This window comes from Neophocaena asiaeorientalis, unplaced genomic scaffold, assembly GCF_003031525.2.
Source record: "Neophocaena asiaeorientalis asiaeorientalis breed wild unplaced genomic scaffold, Neophocaena_asiaeorientalis_V1.1 scaffold36, whole genome shotgun sequence".
NCBI lineage: Eukaryota > Metazoa > Chordata > Mammalia > Artiodactyla > Phocoenidae > Neophocaena > Neophocaena asiaeorientalis.
In genome coordinates this window covers 1,983,197-1,998,275 of record NW_020174149.1, presented here as the reverse complement: position 1 = coordinate 1,998,275, position 15,079 = coordinate 1,983,197, and the positions used below count along the sequence as shown (strand labels likewise).

General features: G+C 36.9%; 1 protein-coding gene across 3 annotated transcripts in view; it reads left to right on the top strand.

The window, feature by feature from the left end:
* The window catches only part of ADAM22 (ADAM metallopeptidase domain 22), a 232,614-nt gene that overhangs the window by 177,463 nt on the left and 40,072 nt on the right, over positions 1-15,079 (top strand). For all 3 annotated transcript variants that reach the window (XM_024755073.1, XM_024755072.1, XM_024755071.1), the window contains 8 exons: positions 539-638; positions 2,673-2,744; positions 2,966-3,058; positions 6,850-6,930; positions 9,915-9,965; positions 10,190-10,253; positions 11,859-11,964; positions 14,239-14,358. In XM_024755073.1, coding sequence (XP_024610841.1) covers positions 539-638; positions 2,673-2,744; positions 2,966-3,058; positions 6,850-6,930; positions 9,915-9,965; positions 10,190-10,253; positions 11,859-11,964; positions 14,239-14,358 — 687 coding nt within the window. The remainder of the gene's footprint in view (positions 1-538; positions 639-2,672; positions 2,745-2,965; positions 3,059-6,849; positions 6,931-9,914; positions 9,966-10,189; positions 10,254-11,858; positions 11,965-14,238; positions 14,359-15,079) is intronic.

Below are 15,079 nucleotides of genomic sequence, written 5' to 3'. Positions count from 1 at the left end.
TCTTATCCCTCATTCAAGATCAGCCCTGTGTTTCTCCCATGTCATTTTAGCAAACGCTTCAGAATCAGGCATCACAGTCAGTTTTTGTTCTCTTCAATCTGGAACAATTCCTCAGTCTTTCTTTGACTGTCATGGCTTTGACACGTTCAGAGATTATAGGTCAGTTATTTTGCAGAATGCCCTGCAGTTTGGGTTCCAGCCCAGGTTTAATATTTAGGAAAGACTCATTGTGAAATAAACTATTTCTAACTCTCTTTGATGGAAATTACAGGTACTATAGGTGTGTTTCCTTTGAATGGATATGCAGATAATGAGCAAACCGTAGTTACTATTAGCCACCTAATGAAGAATTTAGAAAACTGCTTATTGAATAAACTCTTATGGATTGAATGCAAATGTTATACATAAGTGGAATTTTTTATTTATTCTTTTTTTTTTTTAGGAATAATGTACGTTAACAGTGTTCAGTTTTAAGACTAATCTACAAACAAGGGAGACTAAAATTGTACCCAGCTATTGCTTTTCTTCTCTTTTATAGCTATTATCTTCCTAAAAAGTTCACCCAGTGTAATATTGAAGAGTATCATGACTTCCTGAATAGTGGAGGTGGTGCCTGCCTTTTCAACAAACCTTCTAAGGTAATAAGTGTGATCAGAGTTATTAGTTATTAATCTTTCTAAAGTATTGTAAACACAGATTTTCATTCATTGTGTCTTATAAAAGAAAGCTTTTCAACTAGCTTATATATACACATTCTAGATACACTAAATATCTACATTTCTAAGTTGAATTAATCTTGGGCATTTGGGGTTACTCTGATGGGAATAAAAAGCAGGTAGAAATTAGTTTTGCTTTCTGAAAAATGTCCATTTTCTTTTTATATGGCCAAATGAGGATTCAGGGTTAGCTTACAAAAATGGTTTCACTTTGCCTTTCTTTTTCATGTTCTTGATACATTCCCCTCCCCTGCCTTTGGATACCGAATCACAATTCATACTGGTAGAAAAGGAGGCCTGTCTCCCCTCTTTACTCCCCACCACTGCCTTTCAGAATGAGCAGTAAGATCAAAATTACAATACTTCTCATTATAAAAACTATCAAAATTACAATACTTCTCAGTATAAAAGCTAAGTCTGCTAAAAAGGAGAAGGTCTGGACTGAGACTGTCAGAGGCTTTCATAGCTTGCAGAGCATCCTCTGGTTACTGACTAGAAAACAGGTCTTCATCATACATTTGGAAGACTTTCCATGTTAAAGAAGAGTGTTTTGTCCTCGGTAATTATGTGAACTATGAAGTGCTTCCCTATATCACAGTGATATGTGGCATTGCCTTTGTAATCATTTACCTGGTTTCATTCTCTGTTCACTCCAGTGAAATTTAGGAAATTTCATACTGCACTGAAAATCAAATTGACAATTTTAAGACTCTTTCCAAAAGCTTCAGAAGGGATATTGGAACTAAATTCCTGCTTCTATAAATGAAAAACAATTCAAGTCTTTTAACCAAACTAATTGATTATTCTGAGCCCAGAGTAAGAGAATAACTGTGTTTTTTCATCTGGAGAATTTTAGTTTTGGCTTTCAAAGCTGCCACATTCATTATGACCCTTTCAACTAAAAATGAAATCTAGAGATGAGTTGATTCTTTTGTAGGAGAGGAGAGAGTATTTGAAATTAGGTGGGGACTTTTGTTGTTGCTTTCTTGATTTTTTGTTTGTTTGTTTGCTTGTTTTTTCCTTCTAGTTGGTTAAGAAAGTGTGTGTGTGTGCATGCATGCATGTGGGTGTGTACTCACTTCCATTCTATAATATGTAAACTTGTATTAACTTTTGAATGAATATTATATATCTGGAACATAGCAGCTATTTACTAGTTTTACCTATCACCATAAGATAAATTATACTCAAAAGATAATAAAATCAGCAGAAAGTTAAAAAATATAGAAGTCTCAAAATATACTCTTGTACAGGCCAAAAACTGCTTCCATCTCTGGGGCAAATTAATATTGCTGTTCTCTGCAGAGCTATCTTAATAGGAAGAGTTGTATTTTATATTAAATAAATCAGTGGATTTATTAATTTTTGTGATGTTTTCCTTATTGTCCATGAAAAAACTTTCTGTTTCACAAGGAAATAACAGTTAATAAAGGGCTTTTCGCATGTAATTGAACTTGATCCTCATAACAATTCATTAAGTAGATGGGAAGCTAATATTATTATTATTCCTGTCTTAAATACGAAAACACTTGGGCTCTGAGATGGCAAGCCATTTGCGCAAGATAAGTAGCTGAGCCACAATTTGAATCCAGATGTCTGACTCCAAATCCCTTGCGTCCTGTTTGAAATGAAATTTCAGGAGTCCATCTGGCTTGGTTTTAGTCAATGCCAAGATCATCTTTTATTTTGATGACACTTATCAGACCCTGCTTGATACGTATGTTATATATGAAAATATGATTAAATATGAAATGGAAACAATATTAGACACTATGTTCTAAAGTCTCCAGTTCTAAAATTCTGAAGTCATACTTTGCAGTTTAGGAAAATAAAAATATATTTTGGAATGACTGACAGATATGCCAGAAGTGTAGGTGTGGCACTTGTGGTCTCTCGTAAGGTCTTTGATGTTGATTTTTCTGCATTTTAGTGCCCTTTTTGGTTTTCATTCCACAGCTTCTTGATCCTCCTGAGTGTGGCAATGGCTTCATTGAAACTGGAGAGGAGTGTGACTGTGGGACCCCGGCAGTAAGTCTCTGGGTGTTGGGATGATTTCTTTAGGTTGTTCGGGGTTATTCCAGGTTCACACACTGAAACATGAAGAGCAAGTATTATGCCTAGAAATTTCATAAGATTTGTGGAAGAAAGATGCTTACTTTGAGGCTGTACATTGGTTTTAGAAAATATCCTGGTACTTTCAGGAAAATGACACCATTCTCTGACGTTTTGCAAATGTTTATATTCCTTAGGAATGTGTCCTTGAAGGAGCAGAGTGTTGTAAGAAATGCACCTTGACTCAAGACTCCCAGTGCAGTGATGGTCTTTGTTGTAAAAAGTGCAAGGTAAATAAATGTTGATTAATAACCAGCTGAAAGAAAAGAGGACATATGTGATTAAATTGTTAAGGCTAGGTAAATATAACCAAATAACAATAGTAAGATCTAACATTTGTTGAGTGACTAAGTGCCAGGTGCTTTACAGGAGCCTCACAAACTTTGTCAGGAGTAGTTACTCTTTTTATTCCCATCTAACAGATGAGAACACAGAGGCTTGTAGTGATTAAGTAGTTTTCCCTGGGTCTTATACCAAGTCAGGAGCTAGGGCCTGAATGTTTGTAATCCCCAGAGTTTGTCCTCTCTCTACTGCCTCTCTGAGGAGCATGCACGTTAAATGAAACCATTTAATGTGCTATCATATATATGTAATAACAATAATAAAAATAAAATGTAATATAATTTAAATGAAACTATTTTTTGAATGATGTGTTTCCTTCATTGTAAAGCCAAGTGGATATTCAATAGATCCTTCCCTTCTTGGTGCTCAGCTTGGTGTATCTCTTGCATTAGCTGTTGAGGGAACAAAAGAAATCCCTTTAGACATTAAAACACCTTTCATGTGTTGTGCATGAGAGTTTAATGCATCCTTATACACCTTGTCTGTTTTCATCCTCCCAACAGTATCCTGTACCTGCCCCCAAATATTTAAGCCTCTACATCAAGACTACAGTTACCTAGGGCTTACCTTGCTCAAAGAAATCTATCTTTTTTCTCTTCTCATATAAAATCTGGTACAATATTCTACATTATTTCTGAGGTTCAATATCTTCCTCTCCCTCAGGTCTGTACATTTTATGGAGGCAGAGCCAGGCACTTACACTGTAATTGGTACAGGTCTTCAGTAAATAATTGTGGAATGAATGAATAAATATGCACAGCACTCTCTTACTGATTATTTGCTGATTGACTAACTTTAATGAGTTAAGAGAGGGTGAAATATGAGCCTATCATATTAAATACCCTATTGTGTGCCAGAAACTATACTAAGCACTTTCAAATTATGTCATCCTATATCCAGGTTTCATAACCCTGGCACTGTTGACATTTTTGGCCAGATAATTCTTCATTGTGAGGGTGTGTCTTACATCTTGTAGGATATTTAGCAACATCCCTGACTTCTACCTACTAGTAGCCAGCAGTATCCTTCCAAGTCATGACACCACAATGTCTTCAGACATTGCCAAATGTCCTGTTGTTGAGACTGCTGTCTTAGATAATGCTCATGGCTACACTTTTGGGATGGGCATTGTTATCCAGATGTTTCCAATGAGCAGTGCCAGTCTCCAGGAAGTGAAATAGCCTGCATAGGCTCACTCAGCTAGTAAGGGATAAACGTGCAGTTACATCCCACATTTGCTGGCAGGAATTTCTGTTGTTTCCACGTTACCACTGTGTCTCTGGCAGCGTTTTAAGAGAAGCAAAGCGCAGGCAGAGATCTCTGAAAGCACTCTCTAAAAACGGAAGATTAAACCAAATGTTAAACAGACATTCTTTCATGTTGGCTACCTCAACTGTTTATTCTCTCAGTTCCTCCGGCTGCTTTCCAGGGATCCCCAATCATTTATTTTAATTCTCAGTGTTTTAAGTCTGCCCATCCATAAAATGCATTTAATTATGCCATTTTTTCTTGGATTTCTACAGTTAGACTCTTTGTGATATAATCATTGATAGGAACAAGTACAAAATAATAAAATTAAAATATACAATAAAATGGCAGGGTTAACTATCCCAGAATATAAGTTACAACTTTACCAGTCAAGTAAGATCTCTTCTGCCACTTTCTCTACCCCACACCCCGACTCTCATCCCTAAAGGAGTCAGGCAGAAGAGTGAATGGAAAGGAGGGAACGGAAGAACAAGATGAGAAATCATATGTATCTCTGTTTTCTCCTGTATGTATTTATAATAATGTATCTGTAAGTCAGAGTTGGCAAACACTTTCTGTAAAGGGCCAGATAGCAAATAGTTTAGGCTTTGTGGGTTATAAGGTCTCTGTTTCAGTTACTCAACTCTTTCTTTGAAAGCAGCCATCGAAAATACAGAAGTAAATGGGTGTGGCAGTGTTCCAATAAAACTTTATGTATAAAAACAGGTAGCCGGGCTTCCCTGGTGGCGCAGTGGTTGAGAGTCCGCCTGCCGATGCAGGGGACACGGGTTCGTGCCCTGGTCCGGGAAGATCCCACATGCCGTGGAGCAGCTGGGCCCGTGAGCCATGGCCGCTGAGCCTGCGAGTCCGGAGCCTGTGCTCCGCAATGGGAGAGGCCACAACAGTGAGAGGCCCGCATACCGCAAAAAACAAACAAACAAACAAAAAAAACAGGTAGCCAACCAAAGTTTGCCCTCAAGCCATGATTTGGGGACTCATTGGTTATTTACTTCTTTACTCTTTTTCTCCTTTTATTTGTATGTAAATTCCAAGAGGGCAGGGATTTGGGTTGATTTATTTACTGCTTTATCCCAGCACTTAGAACAAGTTCTCCTTTACTATGCTTTCTTTCAGAAGTTTCCTGACAGTTCTTGAACATTTACACTCCCACATAAACTCTACCTTAAATCTGCTCGTACTTCTACCTCAGAAGTTCTAGAATTGTAGCTTGCACCAATCCCAAGGAGGAAGAGAACCAGAGTATATGAAATTAACTTATCTTGCTTATTTCCTTAATTTTATGGCTTATGTACTCCCACTGAAATGTAAGTTCCTTGCCAGCAGGATTCTTGTGTTTTCTTCTCCACTGAGTCTCCAGTGGCTAGAGAGTCCCTAGCACATTTTAAGTGCCTAGCAAACACTTGGTGAATAAATGAATGAACACAAGTTTTGTTCTGATCTTCTGAAAAATATCTGTTGAACTCCTGATTGCAGTTGACAGTGTGCTGCTCATGTTCTATGGACAGCAGGAAACTGAAATGCCTGGAGGGTCGTGAACAAGGGAGAGAAGATGAAAGTTGTATGTGTGTGTGTGTATGGATGGGTGGGGAGGGGTCCCGAATACTGTGTATGTTTGTGTGAGCAGAGATAAAAGCATGGAAGGATCCCTCCCCAAATAGTAACGTTTTGGAGCAGGAAAGAGAGTGGGATTAAAGAGGGAAGGAGAAGGATGATAATTTTATAGATCTCTTTGTTTTGTTATAATGAATACTCTTGCAATTTATGAACCCAACAAGCATAACATTTAGTTGTACAACTCCCACACTTACAAAAAATATTTGAGTTGTAAACAGACAAAAAAACTCTCATACACAAATACAAATAATAGAAACATTAAAAAAGGAATAAAAGACCAAGCTATAGATCTGTATAAAAATTAGGCAGGAGAGAAGATGGTAAAGGAAAGCATGGGAGGAAACAGCTTTGCCAGAAAATCTAACTTTTACAATTCAGTCCAAAATGTAACTTCCAAATTCTTGGCTGATGAGGTAAAAAAGAAAAATATGATAAAGGTGCCAGTAAGAATGAAGGGTAAAGTGTAAATCCAAAAGCTATTTGGAAGGAAGAATTACTAGAACTTGGACTGACTGTCCTTCTGGTACAGATGTACCATCAAGCACATCCTATTTTAACAAGATCTTGTAAGGCTTATGTGTGATGGCTATGCAAATTACTTTATATGTGAGAAACTCTGAGAACAATTAAGTTGACATTTCATGCAGTAACTGTGGTTTTCACAGATTTCCATCTTAAACTAGTTTAAGCTATTCCTATCCAAAAAAAGATTCATTTCTCTTTTTTTAAAGATGATAGATACTGTGAGAGGTTTTTTCCTTTGACAGCTTTGCACATTGATTTTTGTTCATTTTAGTTTCAGCCTATGGGAACCGTGTGCCGTGAAGCAGTAAATGATTGTGATATTCGTGAAACATGCTCAGGAAATTCAAGCCAGGTAATTTACGAATAATTTCTCTAAACCCAATGGGGGAAAAGTAGGAGTATGTTTAGTGTGCTGACCCCCAGGTGAAATGGAAACGGACAAGATACTCATGTTTCTCTTTCATGTCAACTCTCACCCTCCTTTTATTAATTTTTTGAGAATTGAAGTTTCAGTAATCAAAGCTTGAGCAGAGGTTCGGCGTGATTTTGTCTTAATGTTGAACTAATTTAAGACTGTATACATACGTGCCTTAACTATTTTGTTTTTGTTTAAAGTAGAGGGTAAAAGGCATTTGCTTTTTGTCTAGCTAGTGAAGGAGGAATCAAAGAGACTCTCTTCAGCTGGTTGAAACAGGAGTCAGCCAAGGCAGAGAGGCCCACGGGGTATTGGGTTCTGAAAAGGGACCTGTCTTGACTCTTGTTTATCTGACACAGCTTGCCACTAATAGCTGCTCTTGAATTTAATATCATTTAGTTGTCAGTAGGGAAGATAGGGAAGTTGATAAACTTGGTCAGGGGTTCACAGATTTCAGTTGTACATGTATGTAGGGAGTCCTTACTTTGCATATTAGTGCAGGAACACAAATGACCATGCAAGCTGAAACCACGTAAAGTTATTCTAGTAATCAATGGAAAAAGTTACAGTTGTTCTGCGATCTTTAAAAGATGTCAGATGATTAAAAACTCTCTTACTGTTGGTCTTAAATGAATAGGGAAACAAAAAAAAACTAACATTTATTTAGCATATTAAATTAAAACAGAAACACTGAAAATTATAGTATTTTATTTCTTTGTTAAAAAACTTACCAAGAGTAGTTTGAGCTGTGCTTACCTTCTCCTGGTCATAAACCTTATGACACTTGGTGAGCATCTTTTCTATGCCTTGTTGAATTGCCACACTCCTTTCTAAGTTTGTATCAGCTTTTGACATTTTATCCTTTGTGCTTTCAATGTCCTGAAATATCTCCAAGAGATGTGAAGTTGTGAATGGGAAGTTTTTGCTGAACAGCGGTATCAACATTCCATTCCCATAGTGATTTTTTTCTATCACACCATTTACATTTGACTTGAATTTCTCTTCCAATGTCATCACTTTTCATTTCTTTGGTGCACTTTCATCTTTGTTGGCCAGTTTCCTCTTTCAATTATTCGATTTTGTAAGATGTCACATGGTATCACCCAGAGAGAGAGAGGTAACAATCTACATTCTCTGTTGTCCGTGCATGAACTGAATGAACAGATGCTCAGCGAGCAATCACCAACAGACTTTGAAAGAAGTGACTAGATGGGTCATTGACTGTGATGGGCATCTCTTGTTTACCTAGTGATCAGTGGACTGAAGAGCTAGTAGCAAAGTTTGTACTTTATGCAGTTACTCACAGTTAATCTATTGTGGTAACTGAAATTGGAACTGTGTCCTTGGGGTACTGGTGTTGTTTAACAAAACCACGGTGAGTGAAATTCATGCTCTAGTGTGAGTGAAATTCATGCAAAATGAAGACTGCCTGCATCTTTTTTTCTCTAGAGAAGAGGGATTCAGTAGTGGTATATCTACTTTAACCATTAAAAATGCTTTATTTTAAAGGTAGTCATCCTAAGAGATTAAAGATCTTTTGTGTAAAAGTACTTTCCTTTCCTACTATCTAATTAGCATTATGCTTCTAACCTAACACCTAGTGATGATGGAGATACAGTGAATGGGCTCTGGGAGTGAAAGTATATTAGAGCAACTTCTTTGAAACGTGATTATATGATAAGCAGGGATTTTAAAAGAATTCTAAATCCGAAAATGATGTACGTACAAAGATGCTCCTGTTCCGTTGGTTGTAACAGCATAAATTGGAGATAGTTATAACTAAATATTTTAGTACATTGATTATATGGTTTGTTAGCTCAGGGCAATGTGTTACAGCTATCAAGATGATACCTTCAAAAAAGTTTATTATGACGTGAGGAAACTTGTATGATGAAAGTACAGGGCTGAAACAGAATATAAAACATTATCTGTAACTTGATTACACTTATGTTTAAAAATATCATATTTTGGGCTTCCCTGGTGGCGCAGTGGTTGAGAGTCCACCTGCTGATGCTAGGGGACACGGGTTTGTGCCCTGGTCCGGGAAGATCCCACATGCCGCGGAGCGGCTGGGCCCGTGAGCCATGGCCGCTGAGCCTGCGCTTCCAGAGCCTGTGCTCCGCAACAGGAGAGGCCACAGCAGTGAGAGGCCCGCGTACCGCAAAAAAAAAAAAAAAAAAAAAAAAAATCGCATTTTGTAGAAAATGATAGAGGAAAAAAATGTACCAAAATATAAAAAATAGTTGTCTTTGGGTGGTAGGAAAATGAGAGACTTTAATTTTTCCTACTTTTTCACATTTTCTAACTTTTCTCAAATGAGTATGTAATTACTATAATGTAGAAAAGAGGTATAATAAATTTAAAAATTACACTCTGTTTCTATCCACATAAGAATGCTTTGCAGTCTTTTCTGCAATTGCTACAAGGAAAGAAAAGGGGGTGGGTGGGCTCTAAAGCATGTCTTTTTCTAACATGTCCAGGGTAGACCTTTGCTTGAGAGTCATTTTAAGTGTAAGGGCGATGTTACTTCTCATGGTGAAAAAGAGGAAACCATACCTATGGCTCCATCTGTTGTCATCTTCCTTGCTTTTGTCTTGTGCTCTTGTTTTTCTTGCTCTGGGGAATAGTGTGTCTGTGTAAGTTAGCTGAGTCATTGCTGTCAGTTCTTTTTATTTGTAAATAAGGATTTACAAATCAACTACTTTTGCCTCTGGTAGATCCATATTTTTAGGGGAAAGTGCACCAATTGTTACATTTCCTTTTGATTTCTCTTGATCTTGTTTGTTTTTATTTTCAGATGGTTTGGGAGACTATCCTATATTATCAGACTTTATTTTTAAAATGAAAATATTTATAAAGGGATTAGCTCATCTTGACATTTTGCTGTGCATTTGGTTCATACTTCTGTTTTCTGTTCCTAGTGTGCCCCCAATATTCATAAGATGGATGGTTATTCGTGTGATGGTGTCCAGGTAAGTTACTTCATCTTTACCTAAATGTTTCATGTGTACCAGCATGAAAGAAATACTGAAGTCTTATCAAAGTAGGAAGATCATATTAAATGTTTTGTAATCAACTCTGAAGATAAAAGGCCTTTATAATACTCATCTACTAGTTTTCCTAGTCATATTTACATTTTCAGTTATCTGACAGAAGGGGACGTCCTGTCGCTAATGGGTATGCTTTTCCATTTTAGGGAATTTGCTTTGGAGGAAGATGTAAAACCAGGGATAGACAATGCAAATACATCTGGGGGCAAAGTGAGTAAATAGTATGGCTTGATCCTTTTCAAAGTATGGTATCTGGCCCAAAGACATGTGAGCTGGAAATAATTTTTCAACTACTTTATGACTAGGGGATTTTCAAAGCCACTGCAGGTCTTAGCAGGGGCACTTTTGTGGAAATTAGAGAAAAGCACCTTCTTTGAGAAGATACAGCTCCATACCTCTTGGCTAGCTGGCAGTGTCTTTGGACAGAAAGTGTCTTTGCTTCCAGGCAGGTAAAGTCCACTCTAGTGCATGCAGCTTGGAGAATAGAGCAAACCTGGGTTTTAGCTCCTCTTATGCTGCCTTTAGTATCCTTAGGCAAAACCCATCAACCACATGGAATGGACATGGACCCTTGGATAAGAACTGTAGCATTTTAGCTAGAATTGCTTTTTCTTCCTTAACTCTCTTTCTTAATCTCCAGCTGGTTTTCCTAGTTATAGGTGAATTTCTGCTGAGGTATTTCTGCCATATCATAAAGATATTTTAATGTTATTTCTTTCAAAATTCATCAGATTTTCAGAGGGAAACATATAACATTTATATCTAAAACATATTTAACTTGAATGTATATTTAAATGTGATATATTTTCCAGAAGTATTACTGGCCCTTTTGAAAGCAGTTTTTGTTTTAAACTCTTCCAAGAGATGATTTGTATTAGAAAGCCAGCTATAAATATAATGATAATCCTTAATTGTCACAAACAGTGGCTATAATCCTTTTGGGAGGGGAAGTGTATGCTCTCTTTGGAACAACTAGAGAAACATGGGGATGGGAGAAAAATTTAGTTATGTAGGTTTATGCTCTGGACAAAGAAATATGGTTTGTGCTTCTTCCCCTTAAGAAAAATTAGCGGCTGACAGCAAGAAGTAGGAAAAGAAACTACCAATATAGTAAGTTTAAAATATATCTATATATACATACCGACAATCATCTTTGATTAGTTTGCAAAAGTCGTTTTGATCTAACTCGTGGATGGCTCCATGTATCAACCTTGGCTTTAGCAAAAATAATCCTGACAAAGATGCTGACATGACTAAAAAATGTTATTTGACTTTCAGAGATTTAACCGGAATTCAAGTTTGTTTAAAAGTAGAGTAACGTTTTTCGATAGCTATTAAGAATTAATAAACAAGGTGGAAATACTGCTGTTTCTTGAATCTTTAATTATAGTACATCACTCGTTTAATAAAATTGTCTTTATGATTCATAAAAGTTGCTGAGTGAGAAATTCGTGCTTTATATTTGGCACTGAGATTAAAGCATTGAGTATTTATTCAATGAAATATTTGGTAGCATCTTCCCCTAATGACTGGCCAAATTCTGAGGAGTGTTGTTCTTAGAACCTATAGCCTGAGTCCTGTCAAAGATCTAAATAGATTTGTTTTCCAAGTTTCAAAGGAGCAGTTGTGAAAAATGTGCCTGAGTGATGGATGCTTGTGATATAGGGCACTCTTGTGAACCGTAGCTACAATTTTTGGAATTGATAACATTGTAGTGAAGGAGAGTCCTTCGTGCGTGTTTTCCCCTTATTGCAGACATGCTGAACAACTCATGTGGTGTATCTCTCACTGATAGAAAACTCTATTCTGCTTCAGAGGTGACGGCATCAGACAAATACTGCTATGAGAAACTGAATATTGAAGGCACCGAGAAGGGTAACTGTGGGAAAGACAAAGACACATGGATACAATGCAACAAACGGTGAGATGGAGAAATTAGCTAGAGTTTATACCTCAGTTGCAGGCACTACTTTTTGAACGACCAGGACTTTCCTGTTTTCTGCATCCTGTAAAGCATTCTTTTCACCTCATCTCTTCCCACAGTTCCAGCATCGCCATTGCAGAAAGCTCCCAAATCTTAACACGCATTCTGACCTCTCCCCTAAGGCTCAGCCCATGCCTATAGCTGCCTCAGGACTTTCTCACCTAGAAGACACCTGTCAGCATCTCAAAGGCAACAAGAATTAAAGCCAACAGAATATGTCCTCAGTGCTGGTAGATTGAATTAACTGGCTCTGACTTTTCTAAAGGCCTGTTTTTGCCAAAGGTCTTAATATCTCACTGTCCTTCTGTTTAGAAGCCTCAGGGTGATCCCTGATGCCACCTGCCCTCTGGCTCCTTGTCCAAATGCCAAATCATGTTCATTATTCTCTTTTACTCCTCTACCCTTTGTCTTTAATTCTTCATTTCTACTTCTATTGTATTACCCCAACCGAGACCTATATCAGCTCTACAACTATTACAAAAGCCTGTTACTAGTTTTCAATGCCAGCAGTCTCTAGCATGCTCCCATCAGAATAATCTTTTCCTGAATCTTTTTGACCATGTCAAAAATTCTTTGTTCAAATTTCACTGGTTCCACATACCTAATTAATAGTAAGAATAATACCCAACATCTATTGAATGCGCACTATGCGTTAAGCGCTGTATCACACTTTACATAAGTTATATCATCTAATCTTTATGGCAGTTTGCCCTGTTTTATGGAGGAGAAAACTGAGACACAGTTAATTAATTTGACCAAGGTCATGTAACTAGGATATAACAGAAACAGAATTAGAATTCCAGCAGTCTGATTTTAGAGCTCACTCTTAACCACTTTGCTGAGTGTCGTACTGTCTTGCTTAACAAACAAAATCGAACCTTAGCTTGGCTCTGTACCTCTTCCTCAGTTTGGCCCCAACCTACATATTTTGTTTTTTCTGCTCTTCCAAAGTCTAGCAAACCTGGCTATTTCTAATACATTTTATTGTCCTACCTCCACGCCTGTGCGTGTGCTATTCATTCCTTAGGAAGCACCCTCTATACTCACTCCTTTACCAGCCAAAAATTTAGCCATCCTCAAAGCCCCGCTTGGACAATGCTCTCTCTGTAAATTATTTCTGGATTTACTCTGGAAATAAATCCTCTCCCTATTCTCCACTGAACTCCCACAGCCCTTTGTACTATTTTTATGGCCCTTTTTGCCAGCTCTATGTTTTATAATTGTTTAATGTATATGATTCTCTTCTCATCCAGAGTATAATTTCCTTGGGGATAAAAATCATGTCTAATTTTTTTATATATCCTAAAGTATTTAGTAAACTCCAACAAAAAAATGTTCAGTGCATATCTCTTCTATGTTAAGAAAGCATTTTCATTTACGATAGATATAATAAAATGATGATATATCTTGAAAAAAATATTTTTCAGGAATGAAATAATACATATTTTTCTGTGTTGGTGATAGATACAAGTCTTAATTTTTCTCTTTTTCTATCTGATAAAGCCTAATATTTCCATATATAGTCTTGCTGGCCTGCTAATCAGTCTTTGTAAGATATTTATTAGAACATGTGTTTATCATTATTCTATTAACAATTAAAATGTGTTAAATATAGAGAATAAGTAAGATAGTGTTTAGCACAAGTGAAAACATTTTACAAGTTAAACTAGAATTGTATGTGATAGCTGGGGGAGTGGTGACATACATTGAAAAAGGGATCATGAGCCTATGTTGTTGAGAATCTACAAAGTATATGAAATGTGTAATCTCTTCTTTAATTCTGGTGCCACAGGTTGAAGAAAGTACTGTATTCTAAAAGAATACTCATCCAAAGATCATTCATTCACTCATCAAATATTTTTATAAATGTTTTAGTATATCCAGTGATGTGTTATGGGGAAAGAGATTCGGATATAAAAAAAGTCTACTTCATGGGTAATTTCCTTTAGATAAATACTAAATGGACAGTAAAGGAAAGGCTAGAACACAGTTGGGATTTTGGTGCATCAACAAGAGTTTCAGAGAAGACACTTTTTAAAGCAGGGGTAAACTAATTTGAGCTCATTTTATTTTGCTTATAATTGGAGGAAATAGTATAGTTGATAAAAAACAAATGCTAAAATTAGATAAGGTGATTGTTCTAACTTTACAGGATTTGTTATGTCTTTGGAGAAAGAAGTAAAGCAAATATTTCATACTTTTTTGACACAGGGATGTGCTTTGTGGTTACCTTTTGTGTACGAACATTGGTAATATCCCGAGGCTTGGAGAACTCGATGGTGAAATCACATCTACTTTAGTTGTACAGCAGACAAGAACATTAAACTGCAGGTAATGGTCTAACCATTCTATGAGAACATTAGTCATCTTACTTCCCAGGAATGTAGCTTAGGATCACTTCTGTTTTCAGTCCATGTGTATGTTAGTAAGATGAAATGGACTCTAGTCCATAGAGGTGATGAAGGAAATCCTGACAGAAAAGATATGAAAAGAAGAGAATTAGTTGACTGCGGAATGTTATATGGTGGCTAGAGTTATGTTTAATTGGTCAGTAAAATCTTTCAGGGTTTAGTTTGCATTTCATTCTTACTAAGGGAAATGAGAGAGGATTTCTGGGTAAAATCAGTAGATTAAATATATGCATCTTCTTTTGCTCCCTTCTGAAATCCCACTAAAATGACACCAAATGGATCTTTTTTAGAATTCATTTATCCACAGGGAAGCAGAGAAAGGGAGGGGAAACAACAGCAACAAAATTTTGGAACGTGGAGAGCAAATAGATGTGTGGTAGATGATTATCAAAACTAAGAAAGACAAATATACGATATCGCTTATATGTGGAATCTAAAAAAAGGGTACAAATGAACTTATTTGCAAAACAGAAGTAGAGTCACAGATGTAGAAAACAAACTTATGGTTACCAGGGGGTAAGAGGGAGAGGAGGGCTAAATTGGGAGACTGGGGTTGACATATACATGGTACTATATATAAAAAATAGAGGGCTTCCCTGGTGGCATAGTGGTTGGGAGTCCGCCTGCCGATGCAGGGGACA